This window comes from Ostreococcus tauri, assembly GCF_000214015.3.
Source record: "Ostreococcus tauri WGS project CAID00000000 data, contig chromosome 19, whole genome shotgun sequence".
Classification (NCBI taxonomy): Eukaryota; Viridiplantae; Chlorophyta; class Mamiellophyceae; order Mamiellales; family Bathycoccaceae; genus Ostreococcus; species Ostreococcus tauri.
Window position 1 is genome coordinate 169,795 of NC_014444.2, and position 15,634 is coordinate 185,428.

Genomic DNA, 15,634 nt, shown 5'->3' on the forward strand with positions numbered 1-15,634 from the left:
GACGCGTTTGTCGAATTATGTCTGCACCTACTATCCACCTTACGGGTGTGGTCGGTGCCCTTACACGTATTCAAACGCCCAACTCTTCAATCTCACCATCAAGGCGCCGTGCGCGGCGAAATCGAGTGGACTCATCGAGACCGTCGTCTCGAGCGCGATTAATCGCGTGAGCTCGAGCGTGAACTACGACTCCATCACGTATTGTAGCAGATGCACGTGTCCGACGTCGAGCACGACGTGCTCCTTCCGAGATATGATTCCGTACTCGAGCGAGGACCGATGCGATTCGGCGAGCGGGTTCAACGCGTACTACGGTGCAGCATTTCAGGAGAACATCACCGTCGACGGCAATCAAAATCTACAGACACTCGCGCTCGGCGAGGCGGTCGCCATCGATGGATTCTTGGAAGTCGTCAATAATCCTTTCCTCGTGACGCTCAACGTCAGTAACCTCAAACACGTCGGCATGCACGTCAATCTGACGAACAACGCCGACACGCTTCTTCGGGTGCACGCGCAGTGCTCGGATGCCTCGGACGTTGATTTCGTTCGCGACTTGGTCGTAAACGAAGCGCGTCGATCGAGCTCGTCGATGACGTACGGCGCCTTTACGTGTTACTCGCGCCGTTGTCGATGCACGAGTTACGAAGGATATCCCTGCCAAATCCCAACTTCGATTGGCGAGACGTATAGCTACTGTGCGTCTCATAACTGCATGCAGTCAGTTTCCGTACCGCGTCTCGAACCGTATACGAGCACGGACGTGTGCACGCACTCCATCATGGACGAGACGACGGGCGTCTTCAACGGCACCTTGGTCGTCGACGCGCCGTCGCAACGAGTGCCGTCGCAACGAGTCAGTGACACGTATAATCTGTATCTAGGTGACAATTTCGACGCGCTCTCGCGAGTCGAGGGGGACTTGGTGCTCTCTCGAGCGGCGTTCGACATGTACCGGTACTCCCGATATGGATACAGTCGAAAACCATTCTCCAAACTGGCCTCGATAACGGGTGGTTTACGAATCACAAATCTCAACGAAGAAGTAAATTTCTGGTACGCGAACAGCGGTGTCAGCAATCCAATCTCATCGTTCAATTTTACGTCGTTGACGAACATCGGCGGCGATTTGGACGTGCGCGACAACGTCGGTCAGATGACGCGACTGAATTTGGAATCGCTCACCTCTGTGGGTGACAACGTTCAAATCTCCAACAATCCAGCGATCCGTCAAGTTACGTTTTCGTCGCTTCAGATCGTGAACGGCACTCTTGTCATTCGCAATCTCGCGACGGAGGCGCGCGTCCACGCGCCATGCGCCTTGGTATCGACGGGATTGATTGACGCCGTCGTTCAATCTACGGCGAGTCGCGCGGCGTCTGAGATTTCCGTTGCATCAACCTTGTACTGCGTGAAGACGCGGTGCACGTGTCCGCTTTCAAACAATTACTGTTATCCGTACGAGCTCGTCGCGTACTCCGCTGCCTACGTGTGCGAAGACGTCTACGATTCCGGAACTGGACGCATCGACGCCGACGTCGTCGTCGACGGCAACGCAGACCTGTGGTCCTTCTACTTTGATTCCGTCAAGACGATCAGTGGCGAACTTCGGCTGACGAGCAATCCGCAACTCTCGGAGATTCGATTGCAAGCGCTCACGACCGTCGGAAAGTCGCTCTACGTGAAGGATAACGGTGCAAGTCAATGGAACGGCGTAACCGCGTACGTGTCGCAGTGCGTATCCAACGCTCCGATCTCATACGCCGTGAACGCGTCGTTCCGCTCGACGTCAGCCTTTGAAGCGTCGAGACTGTTTCATCGGAGCAGTTATCTTTCCGATGAGCAGTGTTTCGCGCCACCCGCGCCACCGTCACCGCCCGCGCCGCCGTCACCGCCGCCGCCGCCACCACCCGCACGAGTGGTGATAGAGGCGTCGGTGAGTCTCATCGGCTACGACGCGAGCACGTTTGGACAAGCGCAACGCGTCGCCTTCATCGCGATTGTCGCCGCGGAATTGAGCCTCGATCCGGGCGCGATTGCCATTACGAGCGTGACGAATTACGCGCCGGCTGGGCGTCGCCGCCGACGCCGCTTGCAACAAGCGCTCTCCGGCGTGACGGTGGCCTTCAAGATTGAAGTGATAGATTACGCGTCGGCCACGAGCGCGGTGGGACCGTCGCTCGATGCGCTCATGACGGCGCCCGCGGAGGGGGGTTCGTCGGCGACGCCACCGCTCTTGGCGCTTCTGCAGAGCGACGCACGCTTGTCATCCGTCGCGAGCGTGACTTCGTACACGCCGGCGACGTACACGTGTACCAACGCCGCCGGAACTTTCGCCGTGGGGGTGGCGACGAAGGACAACGGCGCCGACGTCGGTGGATGCGCGCAAACTCCGTGCACGTTGTACCCGAACCGTTGTCTCGCCAACGGCGCCGGATGCACCGAGGGGAGTTGGCTCACCGGGTGCGTCGCGTGCAAGATTGATTATTATCGAAGCGGCGGGAACTGCAAACGGTGCGGTGACAACACCGCGGCGAGCGCCGCCGCGGTCGCCGTTGTCACCGTCCTCGCTGGTCTCGTTGGCTACCGCGCGGCACAAATCCTCGACAACACATCCACCGCTCTCATCAAGGGTATAGTGTCTTCGATGCAGTACATCAGCATCAACGTCGATGTGAACATCAAGTGGCCGGACGAAATCATCGCCATAGGTCGGTGGTTTTCCTCCGTCAATCTCAACATTGACATCATCGCCCCCGAGTGCGTGTCGGGAAACTTCAACTGGTACTACATCTTTTGGACGGGCGCGGTGATCGTCCCGGCGATGCTGGCACTGATTTTGGCGTTGCGTCAACTGTACCTGAGGCGCGCGTACGTGCGTACGGTGATTTCCATCGACGGCGACGACACTGGATACTTTGTTCGAGCTCACACTTTTTTCTCGCGTCGCGAAGTGAAACGGTTCCATTCTCCGGACGGCTCTCTCGTCATCGCAGAGCTCCAGCGACAGTACCAGAAGCGCGTGGCCGTGCGTACTTTTGCCGTTCTCGCTCTCACGGTGATGTACCTTCCAGTCGTGCGCTTGTGTGTGCAGTCGTACGAGTGCATTTACCACGGAACGGGATACGTGCTCGAACACGACACCGATTTACCGTGCGATGCGCCGTTTCATCGCTTCACGCAAGCCGTGGCGTCGCTCATTCTACTCGTCGTCGGTCTCGGCGTACCCTTCATAGTGCTCGCGCGCGTTCGGTCGCTCCGACTACGAGGCGGGCTCGACGGCGCGCGAGAGCTCACGTCGTGGGGCGCGCTCTACGACATTTACCGTCGTCCTCTCGACGACGACGATCTCGAGGACGAAGAGAAGAGAACTCACGCGACGGCGACGACGGAGGAGAAAGGAGGCGGCGACTCGTCATCTACTGGCGCATCAAAGGCGACGCCTTCAACGATTGAACGCGCGGATAGTGTGGCGCACAAGCGACCGCCGACGAGGTTTGAGCGCGTCGGCGCGCTTCTCGCCGTGCACTACCTCACGGTAGAGCTCATACAAAAGTTCGTCGTCGTCGTGTGCACGTCGCCGCGCGCGGCTGACGTCGCCGCGGGCCTACTCGTCGTCGTCTACGCCGCTTTCGCTGCGTTTGTGTACTGGACCCAACCGTGGCGCGACATCTCTCTGAGAATCTTCGGTCGCGTCTTAACGAACGCGCTGAATCGCGTCGAAGTGTTCGCCCTGCTGATGCAGAGCGTCCTCGTGATCATTCCGTGGGTGATGAACGGCGCGGCGTCCGCGGTCGCGTCGTCGCTCTTGACGACGATGATCGTCTTTTTGCTCATCCTTCGCACCGCGATGTTCATATCTGAGCGTCTGTCCGTTTTACGCGAGCGCAAGGTTGGTGGTGTCGACGGCGAAAATTCCGAGGTTACGCGCCGGCGAACGTCCGAACGCATGCTGGAGCTGGCGATGAAGGGTGACGAGACGCGTTTGCACGCGCTCAAGGCAAAGGTTGTGAAAGCGAGAAATCGCCTCAAGGCGCGATACGAGTCCACGCGCGACGCCATCATGCTGCGCGCCGCTTCTGGACAAGGAAATCGCGCGATGCTCGAGCTCGCGCGAGGGATAATGGAGAGCGCGAATCGAATCAACCCCAAGGACGCGCCGAGTGGCACCGCGGGGGCCAACATACGCGCCGCGCTCAAACTCGTGGATGGCGCGAGCGCTGAAATGGACGCCGTCTCCAACCCCGAGGAAGCGAAGAATGCATCTTCGTCGTCGCTCGAGCTCACGAGAATGATATCGGCGCATCAGCGCGCGATACACGAGCTCGTCAAGCTCGCACGAGAGTACGCCGACGCCGAGCGAGTTCAGGAGCTCATTCGCGTCGCGAATGAGATTAACAATCTCAAGCGCGCCGTGCAGACGCTTCCGAATCGACTCGGCGAGCGCGAGGCGGAGGATTTGATGTCAACGCTCGGCGGCGATGCGTGCCTCGGCTCGATGCACCGCGCCGTCGCGGAAGGCGACGTCGAGGCTTTCGCCGAAGCCGTCGCGCGCGCCGCCGCGGCGACTCTGAGTTTTGTACACTGGTGCGAGAGCGAGAGCGAGAAACTCGCCGTGAGCGTGGACGACGAGTCGCTCGCCGAGGTGGAGTCAACCATACTTCGCGTCGCTCAAAGTGCCCTCGTTGGGCGCTCGACGGCGACGATGCATCGCGTGCGAGCGTTCACTCAACCGTGGCGGGCGGTTGCGATCGCTTTGTCGAAGAACAAGTGGGACGCCGCCGTCGCGGACGTCCGGCGACACAACGAGGAAATGGCGCGCGCGACGCTGAGGAATGACTTCGACGCGACGGAGCGATCTTTCACCGCAGCGCACGACGCCGTGGAAACTTTCATCGCTTGGTGCGGCAAAGCGAAGCAAACCGTCGCGTCGAGCTTGACCGCGAAGGATTCGGCGACGACGCGCGATTCGGACGTGGTCGACGTCCTCGCGCTCGCGCTCACTGAAATCGAACGATGCGAAAGCACCGCGAGAGATCCGTCGATTGGTATACTCAAAGCTGCGGCCAACGTGAAGTCGAAAAAAGGGCGTCCCCGTCAACTCGGTGCGGATGTGCTGCACGCCTAGAGCGACTTCGCGTGCGAGAAATATTCGTCGGGTCGTGCGAATCGCTCGGGTAGTATGTAGAGAGCGTCGTGCGCTGTGTTCAGATGTAATATGTATCGTTATGCGCCAATGAGTGATATAATACGAATCTCGCGGAGGCGACTTCAGACGCGCGTCGCGCGAATCATTCGACCGTTCGTTCGAACGAATCGTCGGTCGATCGATCGATTCGTTCGCGGGCGCGCTCGGGGATGAACAAATTCCAGTCGCGCACGAGGGTGAATGAAAACACCGAACGCGATGCGTCCGGCGCCCGCGTCGGCGTGGGCGTTCGCGTCGCGTCGAGCGCGAGCGCTCGGCGGCGATGACATCGACCTCCGTTGCCGCGGTGCGTTTTCCTTACTGTATGCACATACGCACGCACCCCGGAGCATTTTCTCACAACCGGTCGGTCGCGCGGTGTACAGTTTACGAGTCATGACTCGAAGATATACAGGGGTAGGAAAAAAGATACGCCAAAGATTCGTCCCGGAGGAAATTCTTATCCATAAACGGTCGGTCGCGCGGTGTACAGAATCGTGTGTGTAGACAAACAGTACAATAGTAGATGATGGACGACACATCGATCGATCGCTTCGAAGATTCTGGGAATATTCTCTCGTGCGAAAACGCGCGCGCGATGGCGATCAATCGTACGTTTAAGTACACACACAGAGGACGTATACACGCCGCTTTTGTCTCCCTACACTCTCCAGGAATACCTACCCCGTAGTTTGTGGTGGATAGCCCCGTGTCCGAAACAGCGACCGCGCCGGGCGGCGTGCCACTCTGGCACATTCCCCCGATCTCGGTCTCGATCCGATCGTCACAATTGTGTGCGCCGCGTCGACGTCGACGCGATCGACGCGTCGCTCGAAGGTTGCGATCGTCGCGCGCGCACCACTGATGTCGATCACGCGCGTCGCGATGTCTCGCGTCGCGGCGGTGACGCGCGAGGCGCCCCCGCGCGCCGACGCCGACGCCGATCGTTCTCGTCCTCGACGTCGGGTTCGAACGTCATCGCGGGCCGCGGGGTCGTCGACGCGATGGCGAAGAGTGCTGTCCACGACGTCGGCGCTCGCGCTGCTCTTCGCCGTCGCGGCGCGTGCGCAAGCCGTTCGATGGGTGCGTGCTAGGTTAAAATTCAAACGCGACGAGATCTCATTCTAGGTCTTTCGCATTCTAGGTCTTTCGCGACTTTCCGCTCGCGCGCACCGCGGACTCGACGCGTCGACTGACTTTGAATCGACGCGCGTGTGTTCCAATCGCAGCCGGTGACGAAGGACTCGACGGTTCGTCGCGTCACGGTGTCGAACGACGACGGCGACGTCCATCTCGAGAGCTCGGGCGCGGGCTCTGAAATCGTCCTAAAGTCTCAAAAGGTTCGCGTGGACGGCGACGTGTACTGCTACGACGGCGACGTCGGGATCTCGCAGCGCGTCGACGGGTTGGCGGTGAAAGACACCGCGTTAAGTGAACGCATCGACGCGCTCAACGCCACGGACGATGGATTGAAGAAGACAGACATTACATTGACTGGACGCATCGATGATCTCAACGCCACGGACGTCGAGTTGAAGAAGACAGACATTACATTGAGTGGACGCATCGATGATCTCAACGCCACGGACGCCGAGTTGAAGAAGACAGACACCGTGTTAAGCGAACGCATCGATGATCTCAACGCGACGGCTTCGGCGTTGACGCCCCCGAAGTGCATGCCCCCGGGCGGGGATAAGTTGCGCTTCGACGGCACCAACTGGCTCTGCGTGTGCGTGGACAACTGGTCCGGGACGACGTGCGAGACGCCGCCGAGCCCGCCGCCGAGCCCGAGTCCGCCGCCGCCGTACGTGACGCCGCCGCCGGCGCCGCCGAACCCGCCGCCGAGTCCGCCGCCCGATCCGGCGTCGCCCAACGAGCTTTTACGTCTCGCCGTCGAGGCGTGCATCGCGAGGAGCAGCTCCGGCGCGTGTACGTGCACGTACAACGATCCGTGTGGCTACGTCACCGACGGACGCAACATATCGGATTTCGACACGTCATACGTCACGGACATGCGTGAACTCTTCAAGGACAAGGAGGGTTTCAATCAAGATCTCTCGAGATGGAACACGTCCGCGGTGACGAGCATGGCGGGAATGTTTTACAACGCGAGGGCCTTCAATGGAGCGATCGGGTCGTGGGACGTTTCGAGCGTGACGGACATGTCTAACATGTTTTACGATTATTATTCTTGGGACAGTAGATTCAATCAACCGATCGGGTCGTGGGACGTTTCGAACGTGAAGGACATGTCTTACATGTTCCGCGGCGCGTACTCGTTCAACCAAGACTTGAACAACTGGAACGTGAGCGCGGTGACGAACTTCGCGTACATGTTTCGTTACGCTCGCCAGTTCAACGGTGATATCACGAGTTGGGACGTCCGGGGAACGGCGACGCGAACATGCGATGAGTGGGGCAATTGCTACAGCTCGTCTTCAATGTCCGAAATGTTCGCGTACGCGTATGCGTTTAACCGTGACATTCGATCTTGGGACGTATCCTCCGACGTGTACACGTATGCGATGTTTCGCGATACGCGTTTCGTGCAGAGTTTCAAGTGTCCGAACGACCGGGACGGCCCGCCGTCGGCGTGTTACGTCACGCCGTTCTCCTCCTCCGTCGCCCTGGAGCAAGCCGTGGACGCGTGCTTCGAAGAGGCGTTCGACGGATCTTGTCAATGTCTGGACAAGTGCGGCGAGGCGGGACTGCCAATCTCGTCGTGGAACACCACGGGCTTGCTCAACATGCACGATTTGTTCGCCGATCGCGAGTTCTTCAACGAAGACTTGAGCAAATGGGACACCTCGCGAGCGATTCGCATGGACGACATGTTTCGAAACGCCAAGGCGTTCAATCGCGACATCTCCTCCTGGGTCGTCGATAACGTCCGCGACATGTCCAACATGTTCAACGGCGCGACGACGTTTAGTCGTAACCTCACGAGTTGGCGCATCGCGAGCGGGGCAAATCTCACCGACATGTTCAAGGGCGCGACGGCGCACAACGCGCGATTTACGTGTGACGACGCGGACGACGGTCCGCCGAGCTCGTGCGCGGCGACGGCGTACCCATCCAGTCTGGCGCATCGTTTCGACTTTTCCGAAACGGTGGAAACGTCGGGCGACGTCGTGACCTCATTCGCGGACGCGACGGGCAAAGCGACGGACGTACAAGTCGTCGGGTCACCGACGTACGCGCGACACGTCCAGGCTGGATTGAACGCCATCAACTTCACCGCGAATGGGCAGTACCTGCAGTTTACCGCCGACGGAGGCTCGGAACCCGAGGTTTTCATCGTCTATCGCGTCTTGGCGTACGCAGAGCTAGGTGTGATCTTCACCCACGCGACAGGCTCGACTGGGAGCTATGGTTTTGGGACGTCTCAGATGGGCGCGGCGAATAAGATTGGTCTCAGCGCGTCGGACGGCTCGGCTTTCGCGAGCGTCAACGCGTCGTACGACGCGTGGCACGTCGCCGACGTGTACTTTGGCTCGAGCGACGGTTTCGTCGACGTCGACAACGGCACGAGTGCGGTGGATTTCCAAACGAGCGGCAAGTACACGGCGAATTCGTTGACGAATGTCATGCTTGGCGGCGCCGCTTTCGACGGTCACCACGTCCCGAATCTCATCGGCGAAGTTTTGGTTTTCAACGCCAAATTATCCGACGCCGACCGCGCGCGCGTGCGCGCGGCGCTCATGTCCAAGTGGGACGTCCCCACACCCGATCGACGATGGCGGTACGTCCAAAAGGCGAAGATGACGGCGTCCGATCCTGGCTCGAGCGATTATTTTGGCCAATCCGTGAGCGTGTCGGGCGACACCATCGTCATCGGGGCGCACGAAGATGACGACAACGGTCAATCCAACAGCGGTAGCGCGTACGTGTTCACGCGTTCCGGAACCACGTGGACGCGCACGAACAAGCTCTCGGCTGCTTCAGACGCAGGATCGAACGATTACTTCGGCTCCGCCGTCGGTATCTCTGACGGAACGATCGTCGTCGGCGCGTACGCGAAGGATCGAAATAGCACGACGGCAGACGCGGGTGCGGCGTACGCGTTCGCGCTCTCGTCATCCTGAGACTACGGCGAGTGACACAAATGATGCGTGACCAAGCGACGTGGATTACGGACGTACTCGTACATTCCTGCACAATGATGCGTACATCGAAGTCAGTCAAGTCTGTCGGCGACGACGAACGCTCGGGCGCTTCTCATTCCTCGGCGCAGCGCGCGCACGGTCGAGCGACGCGTGCTCGAGACGATTTTGAATACCGATACTACGACATACAAAACGACCCGATCGCGCGCGCGGCTTTCGACGCGGCCGATCTCTCTGTGACGCCGATCCGCCGCTCAAAACGCGTCGAGACGGGCCGCGTTGCCGCGATCGTCACAGATTCGCGCGCGTTCTGTCGACCCCACGACGACAACATGCGCGCTAACAAACGATGTGAAAACCGACACGCATCGATCGCGCACATCGTGGCGTCGACGCGCGACGCCGATATTCGTCGATGGATCCGCGCGCGTTCGCGTTCGCGTCATCCCCCCGCCGCGCGAACTCGCAGCCTTGGAACGCATCCCGACGCGCGTGCCCGACCGGTTCTTCGTTCGTCGACGCGTGCGCAATCGGGTTCGACACCGTGCGCGTCGTGTGGAAACGTATGGACGCTCGGAGGCGTGGGCGTGCTCGGCGCGGGCGCGTCCGTGGAAAAGACATACGTCTTCGCATCGTACGACACGCACGCACGGGTGCGCGTCATCGCGACTGGTCACTGGTCTTATGCGGGTTTCACAGCGCACGTTGACGACACGTTGGTGTACCTCGTGATAACGACTACTATTAACGACATGGGACATCAGGCGTACTTTGGATTGACGCGCGCGCGCGTCGAACCGATCTCGAGTTAGATGGAGACGCGAACGCGCGACCGTCGTCCGCGCGCTCGGTGCGTCGTTCATTTCACGCGCGTCAAGCACGCGCACTCTTCCGGGACGTGTGTGCATAGAGCATCGACGCGCACACGCGGGACCGCGATTCGTTCACGACGATTCGCGTCGCGCGGTGTGTTCCCTCCGACGCGTCGTCGCGCGCGTACGCCCGTCGTTCGCCGCGTGAAAATGAACTCAATGATTCAGTTCTTCGGCTTTGACCGTCGCGCGACTGTCCCCGCTCGATCGCTTCGATCTTCGCGACGACACCAACGAACGAGCACCGCTCGGTGACGTCGAGGGCGACGCACGCGGCGACGCACGCGGCGACGCGGCGACGAATGCGGCGGCCCCCTTTCAAGACGCTTTTCGCATTTGGGAATCGAGGGGGTATGTTTTGAGTTATGAATCGTAAACGCGTAAACGATCCCCAACGGCTACTACATTCGTCGACGCGCGAGTGGTGGTTCCAGGACGCGCAGCCGTACGTGTACGAGCCGGATGTGGAAGTATAGCCTCAAGGAGTTGCACCTCACATCTGGGGTCTGGGAACGACACCGGGTACACGCGCGCCGACGCGGACATCGACGCCGTCGTCACCGAGCGGTATCGATGCAAGTGCGCGACGCTGTGTTCGCTCTTCTTCGAGCCCATCGCGGTCGACGCGCGCGGGGATTCGTCGTGTTCAGATGTCATAGGTATCGTTATGCTCCAATGAGTGATATAATACGTCTTTAGCTCAGTCTCGCGGAGGCGACTTCAGACGCGCGTCGGTCTCCTCCGTTCACGCATTCCCCGACGCGCGGGCGCGATGTCGAAGAAACGACGCGTCACGGACGTAGAGGAAACGAACGGGGATGACGCACCACCGCGCCGTGTCGTGTGCGCACCGTATCCCGCGCCTTTTCGCGGCGTGAGCGACGTCGGCGTCATCGCCGTGGACGACTCGGTGTTCGACGCATCGCTCGAAGCCTTCGCGTGGGACGACACCGCGTTCGAACGCGTCGACGCGCGCACGTGCGCGTTACACGGGAAACCGATTTCACGCACGCAGGCGCGATACTGTTCGAGCTGTAAGAAGACCCTGCGCGCCGATGTCTTCCAGGAGGACAAGAAGACGTGCGAGCCGTGCTTGCGCGTGCACAAGGCGCACGCGCGATGGCGACGACGGCACGGCCGCGTACACGGCGGTGGGGTACGGAACCGCGACGGTTGAACCGATCGTCGGTAGGATGGACACGCCGCGAGTGCGCGCGCGTCGTCCGTCGGCGCGAATCATTCGACCGTTCGTTCGAACGAATCGTCGGTCGATCGATCGATCCGTTCGCGGGCGCGCTCGGGGATGAACAAATTTCAGTCGCGCACGAGGGCGAATGGAAACACCGAACGCGATGCGTCCGGCGCCCGCGTCGACGTGGGCGCTCGCGTCGCGTCGAGCGCGAGCGCTCGGCGGCGACGACATCGACATCCGTCGCCGCGGTGCGTTTTCCTGACTGTATGCACATACGCACGCACCCCGGAGCATTTTCTTACCCGATCACGAGTCATGACTCGATACCGTGAATGGGTTCCGGAGGATTTTTTTTATCCATGAGCGGTCGGTCTACCGACATTGTCGGTGTACAGAATCGTGTGTGTAGACAAACAGTAAGTAGATGATGGACGCGAGACATCGATCGATCGCCCGAAACTGGTTCGAAAACACGGGGGCGCGACCGACGGCATCACGTCTCGACGCCGACGCCGACGCCGAACGAAGATGAATCGCGCGCGAGAAGAAATCACGGCGAGTCTCGCACGCGATAGACAGCGCCGACGCTGGTTTAGAAGATTCTGGAATATTCTCTCGTGCGAAAACGCGCGCGCGATGGCGATCAATCGTACGTTTAAGTACACACACAGAGGACGTATACGCGTCGCTTTTGTCTCCGTACACTCTCCAGGAATACCTACCCCGTAGTTTGTGGTGGATAGTCCCGTGTCCGAAACAGCGACCGCGCCGGGCGGCGTGCCACTCTGGCACATTCCCCCGATCTCGGTCTCGATCCGATCGTCACAATTGTGTGCGCCGCGTCGACGTCGACGCGATCGACGCGTCGCTCGAGGGTCACGATCGTCGCGCGCGTACCACTGATGTCGATCACGCGCGTCGCCATGTCTCGCGTCGCGGCGGTGACGCGCGAGGCGCCCCCGCGCGCCGACGCCGACGCCGATCGTTCTCGTCCTCGACGTCGGGTTCGAACGTCATCGCGGGCCGCGGGGTCGTCGACGCGATGGCGAAGAGTGCTGTCCACGACGTCGGCGCTCGCGCTGCTCTTCGCCGTCGCGGCGCGCGCGCAAGCCGTTCGATGGGTGCGTGCTAGGCTAAAATTCAAACGCGACGAGATCTCATTCTAGGGTCTTTCCCGACGCTCCGCTCGCGCACACCGCGGACTCGACGCGTCGACTGACTTCGACTCGACGCGCGTGTATTCCAATCGCAGCCGGTGACGAAGGACTCGACGGTTCGTCGCGTCACGGTGTCGAACGACGACGGCGACGTCCATCTCGAGAGCTCGGGCGCGGGCTCTGAAATCGTCCTAAAGTCTCAAAAGGTTCGCGTGGACGGCGACGTGTACTGCTACGACGGCGACGTCGGGATCTCGCAGCGCGTCGACGGGTTGGCGGTCAAAGACACCGCGTTGAGTGGACGCATCGATGATCTCAACGCCACGGACGCAGAGTTGAAAACCAAAGACGCCGAGCTGAGTGTGCACGTAGCGTCCCTGAACGCCACCGACGCCGCGCTCAAGGGCGTGGACGAAGGGTTATCGAGCCGAATCGACGCCTTGGTCGACGTGTACATTCACGAGCTCAACCTCACCGATAAGCAACTCGTCGTCACGGACGCCACCCTCGGGTCGCGCGTCGACACTCTGAACGCGACGCAGTACGAGCTCAAGGGCGCGGACGCGGGTCTGTCGATTCGACTCGACTCGTTGGAGTCGTCGAGGAACGAGTCGCAGCGCGTGGACGCGCACGTCTCGGCGTTGATCGCGTCTTTGAACGACACGGACGCGACGATGAAGCGCGTGGACGAAGGGTTGGCGAATCGATTGGACGTGTTGAACGCCACGGATGATGGATTGAAGAGTCGGTTGGATGATCTCAACGCCACGAATACAGAGTTGAAAACTAAAGACACTGAATTGACTGGACGCGTCGACGCTCTGAACACCACAGCTTTAGTTTTGACGCCCCCGAAGTGCATGCCCCCCGGCGGGGATAAGTTGCGCTTCGACGGCACCAACTGGTTCTGCGTGTGCGTGGACAACTGGTCCGGGACGACCTGCGAGACGCCGCCGAGCCCGCCGCCGCCGCCGAGTCCGCCGCCGCCGTACGTGACGCCACCGCCGGCGCCGCCGATTCCACCGCCGTCGGCGCGCGATCAAAACGTTGATCACAGCGGCGCGCAGCCGTGGTTGCAACACGCGTATGCATCCGTCGTGGGTGCCATCGATGACCACTACACTGAGTGGTCGGCCAAGGTGAAGCCGATCGGCTGGCACACGGCGCGTCTGGCGGAATCCGGCGACGCCTCCGACGGCGCCGGTAACCCTGAATTCAAGTACATTGGCGACGGTAAGGATGGTAAGACTGACTGGGGCTTCGGTCCGCTCGCGCCGATTCTCACCATCGGCGAGGCCGATGCGAACACCGGCTACGTGCCGGTCGGCGTGCCGGACGGTCTCGGCGTCATGCGCAAGGACATCGACACGCTTCGCGTCATTTTCCAAGCCGAATCTTACGGCTACCTTTCCGGTGGTCGATCGTGGTTTATGCCCGTGAACGGCAACGGCGCCAAGTTCACCGGTTCGCACGTGTCGTACATCGACTACCGCATGCCGACCACCGCGGCTGCATACTCCACGTCGGATCTCACCAAGCTCTCGTACGATTTCGCCACCACGGCGGATTCAAACGCCGTCAGCGCGGCTCCCACCGTGAAAGAAGCTGGGTCCTTGTTCACTGAAGTCTACAACATGAAGGGCGAAATGGTCGTCAAGCGCGATGGCACGAACCAAATCACCGTGGGCGCCCACTTGGGTGACACGTCCGTCGACGGTCACTACGTTACTTCAGACATCGCCAACGCCGAGGCGGTTGCCTCCAACGCGTGGACGTTCCACTCCTTCTGCTCGTCTCACCTCGAAGAAGCGCGACAGTGGTACGGTTCTGCCTCCGGCGTCACGTACGGCGTTGAAAACGACATGTGGGTCACCGTTGAAGAATGGACGGATCTCGATGCGACCAAGACTGCGACGCACGGCTTCGCCGGTCTCACCGCGCACGTCATCGACATCGCCTCGAAGAAGCTGTACGCGACCGGCGCTTTCGGTCAAGGCGGCTTCGAAAAGGTTGTCGAATTCAACTGCGGCCACGAAGACTTTGTGTGCTTCTCTCCTTCCGGCTACAACGGCATCTTCGGTGGCGATGCCATGAAGACCGCCATCGTCGACCGACGCAAAGCCATCGCGGCGAAGCGCCCGGATGGCAACGACTGGGTGTACCCGCAAAACGTCGTTCCCGCGCGCATTTACGTCGGACGCAAGGGCTACAAGGCTGACGGCACCAAGTGCGGCGCCTCGTGCACGTTCCTCGAGCGCAACGGTCTCGAGTTTGGTCAACTGTACGGCTACGCCGTGCCGACAGCCACGACTGATCGCGACGCGTGGCACAAGGGCAAGGTGCGCACCGCATCACCGTCAACGCACACCGTCGCTGGTAAGTGGGCGAAGATCGCCTGGCAGTTCAACTCGTCCAATGTGAAGAACGTCGAGGAGTCCGACATGTTCCACTGGCAAATCGCACCCGTTCTCCCCAGCGGAGTCACTGGCGTGTACAAGTTCTGGAACGCCAAGGGTAACGATGCGGCTGGCGCCAAGACTGAGCACAACTCTCCATCTCCGGTTGGTGAGCAAAAGTTCGATACGAAGGATTTTGGCGCAAGTGCAAGTCAAGCATCTCAACTTGATTGGAGTGTATTTGAAAACTGTTCGTGGGGAATATGAACGCGTCGACGCGGCGAAGAAATCGAATCGCGGACTTCCGACACTCGAATTGAATGGATGGGCGAGGGGTATTGATGGAGATCAATACTCTTCTCGTGTTTGTCATGAGGGATCGAGGGGGGCTGCTTTGGCTATCTCGCAAAGTGATGAATTACAAATACTGTCAAGGTCGTTGGACTCTCGGTGTGACACGATGAGTGGCTCTGGAGACATTTCACTTTCAAACAAATCAGGAGACGTTTAGGGTATTTTGTATTCTAGACCCTAACTCTAGGGGAATTGGGTTCGGGGTTTAGGGTTTAGGGTTTAGGGTTTAGGGTTTAGGGTTTAGGGTTTAGGGTTTAGGGTTTAGGGTTTAGGGTTTAGGGTTTAGGGTTTAGGGTTTAGGGTTTAGGGTTTAGGGTTTAGGGTTTAGGGTTTAGGGTTTAGGGTTTAGGGTTTAGGTTTAGGGTTTAG

General features: G+C 60.0%; 3 protein-coding genes across 3 annotated transcripts; all 3 read left to right on the forward strand.

Moving 5' to 3' along the window:
• Positions 1-253: 253 nt before the first annotated feature.
• Positions 254-5,128, forward strand: OT_ostta19g00075 (hypothetical protein; the record flags this gene model as incomplete). The annotated part of the gene is made up of 1 exon (XM_022982693.1): positions 254-5,128. The coding sequence occupies one exon, from the start codon at positions 254-256 to the stop codon at positions 5,126-5,128; it is 4,875 nt and encodes a 1,624-aa protein (XP_022841261.1).
• A 924-nt stretch (positions 5,129-6,052) lies between these two features.
• On the forward strand, positions 6,053-9,273 carry OT_ostta19g00660 (Bacterial surface protein 26-residue repeat; the record flags this gene model as incomplete). Its single annotated transcript, XM_003084330.1, has 2 exons — positions 6,053-6,271; positions 6,418-9,273. 2 exons carry the CDS (start codon positions 6,053-6,055, stop codon positions 9,271-9,273), a joined length of 3,075 nt encoding a protein of 1,024 aa, XP_003084378.1.
• A 3,127-nt stretch (positions 9,274-12,400) lies between these two features.
• OT_ostta19g00670 (unnamed product) lies at positions 12,401-15,178 on the forward strand (the record flags this gene model as incomplete). The annotated part of the gene is made up of 2 exons (XM_022982704.1): positions 12,401-12,457; positions 12,611-15,178. 2 exons carry the CDS (start codon positions 12,401-12,403, stop codon positions 15,176-15,178), a joined length of 2,625 nt encoding a protein of 874 aa, XP_022841262.1.
• Between the last annotated feature and the right edge of the window lie 456 nt (positions 15,179-15,634).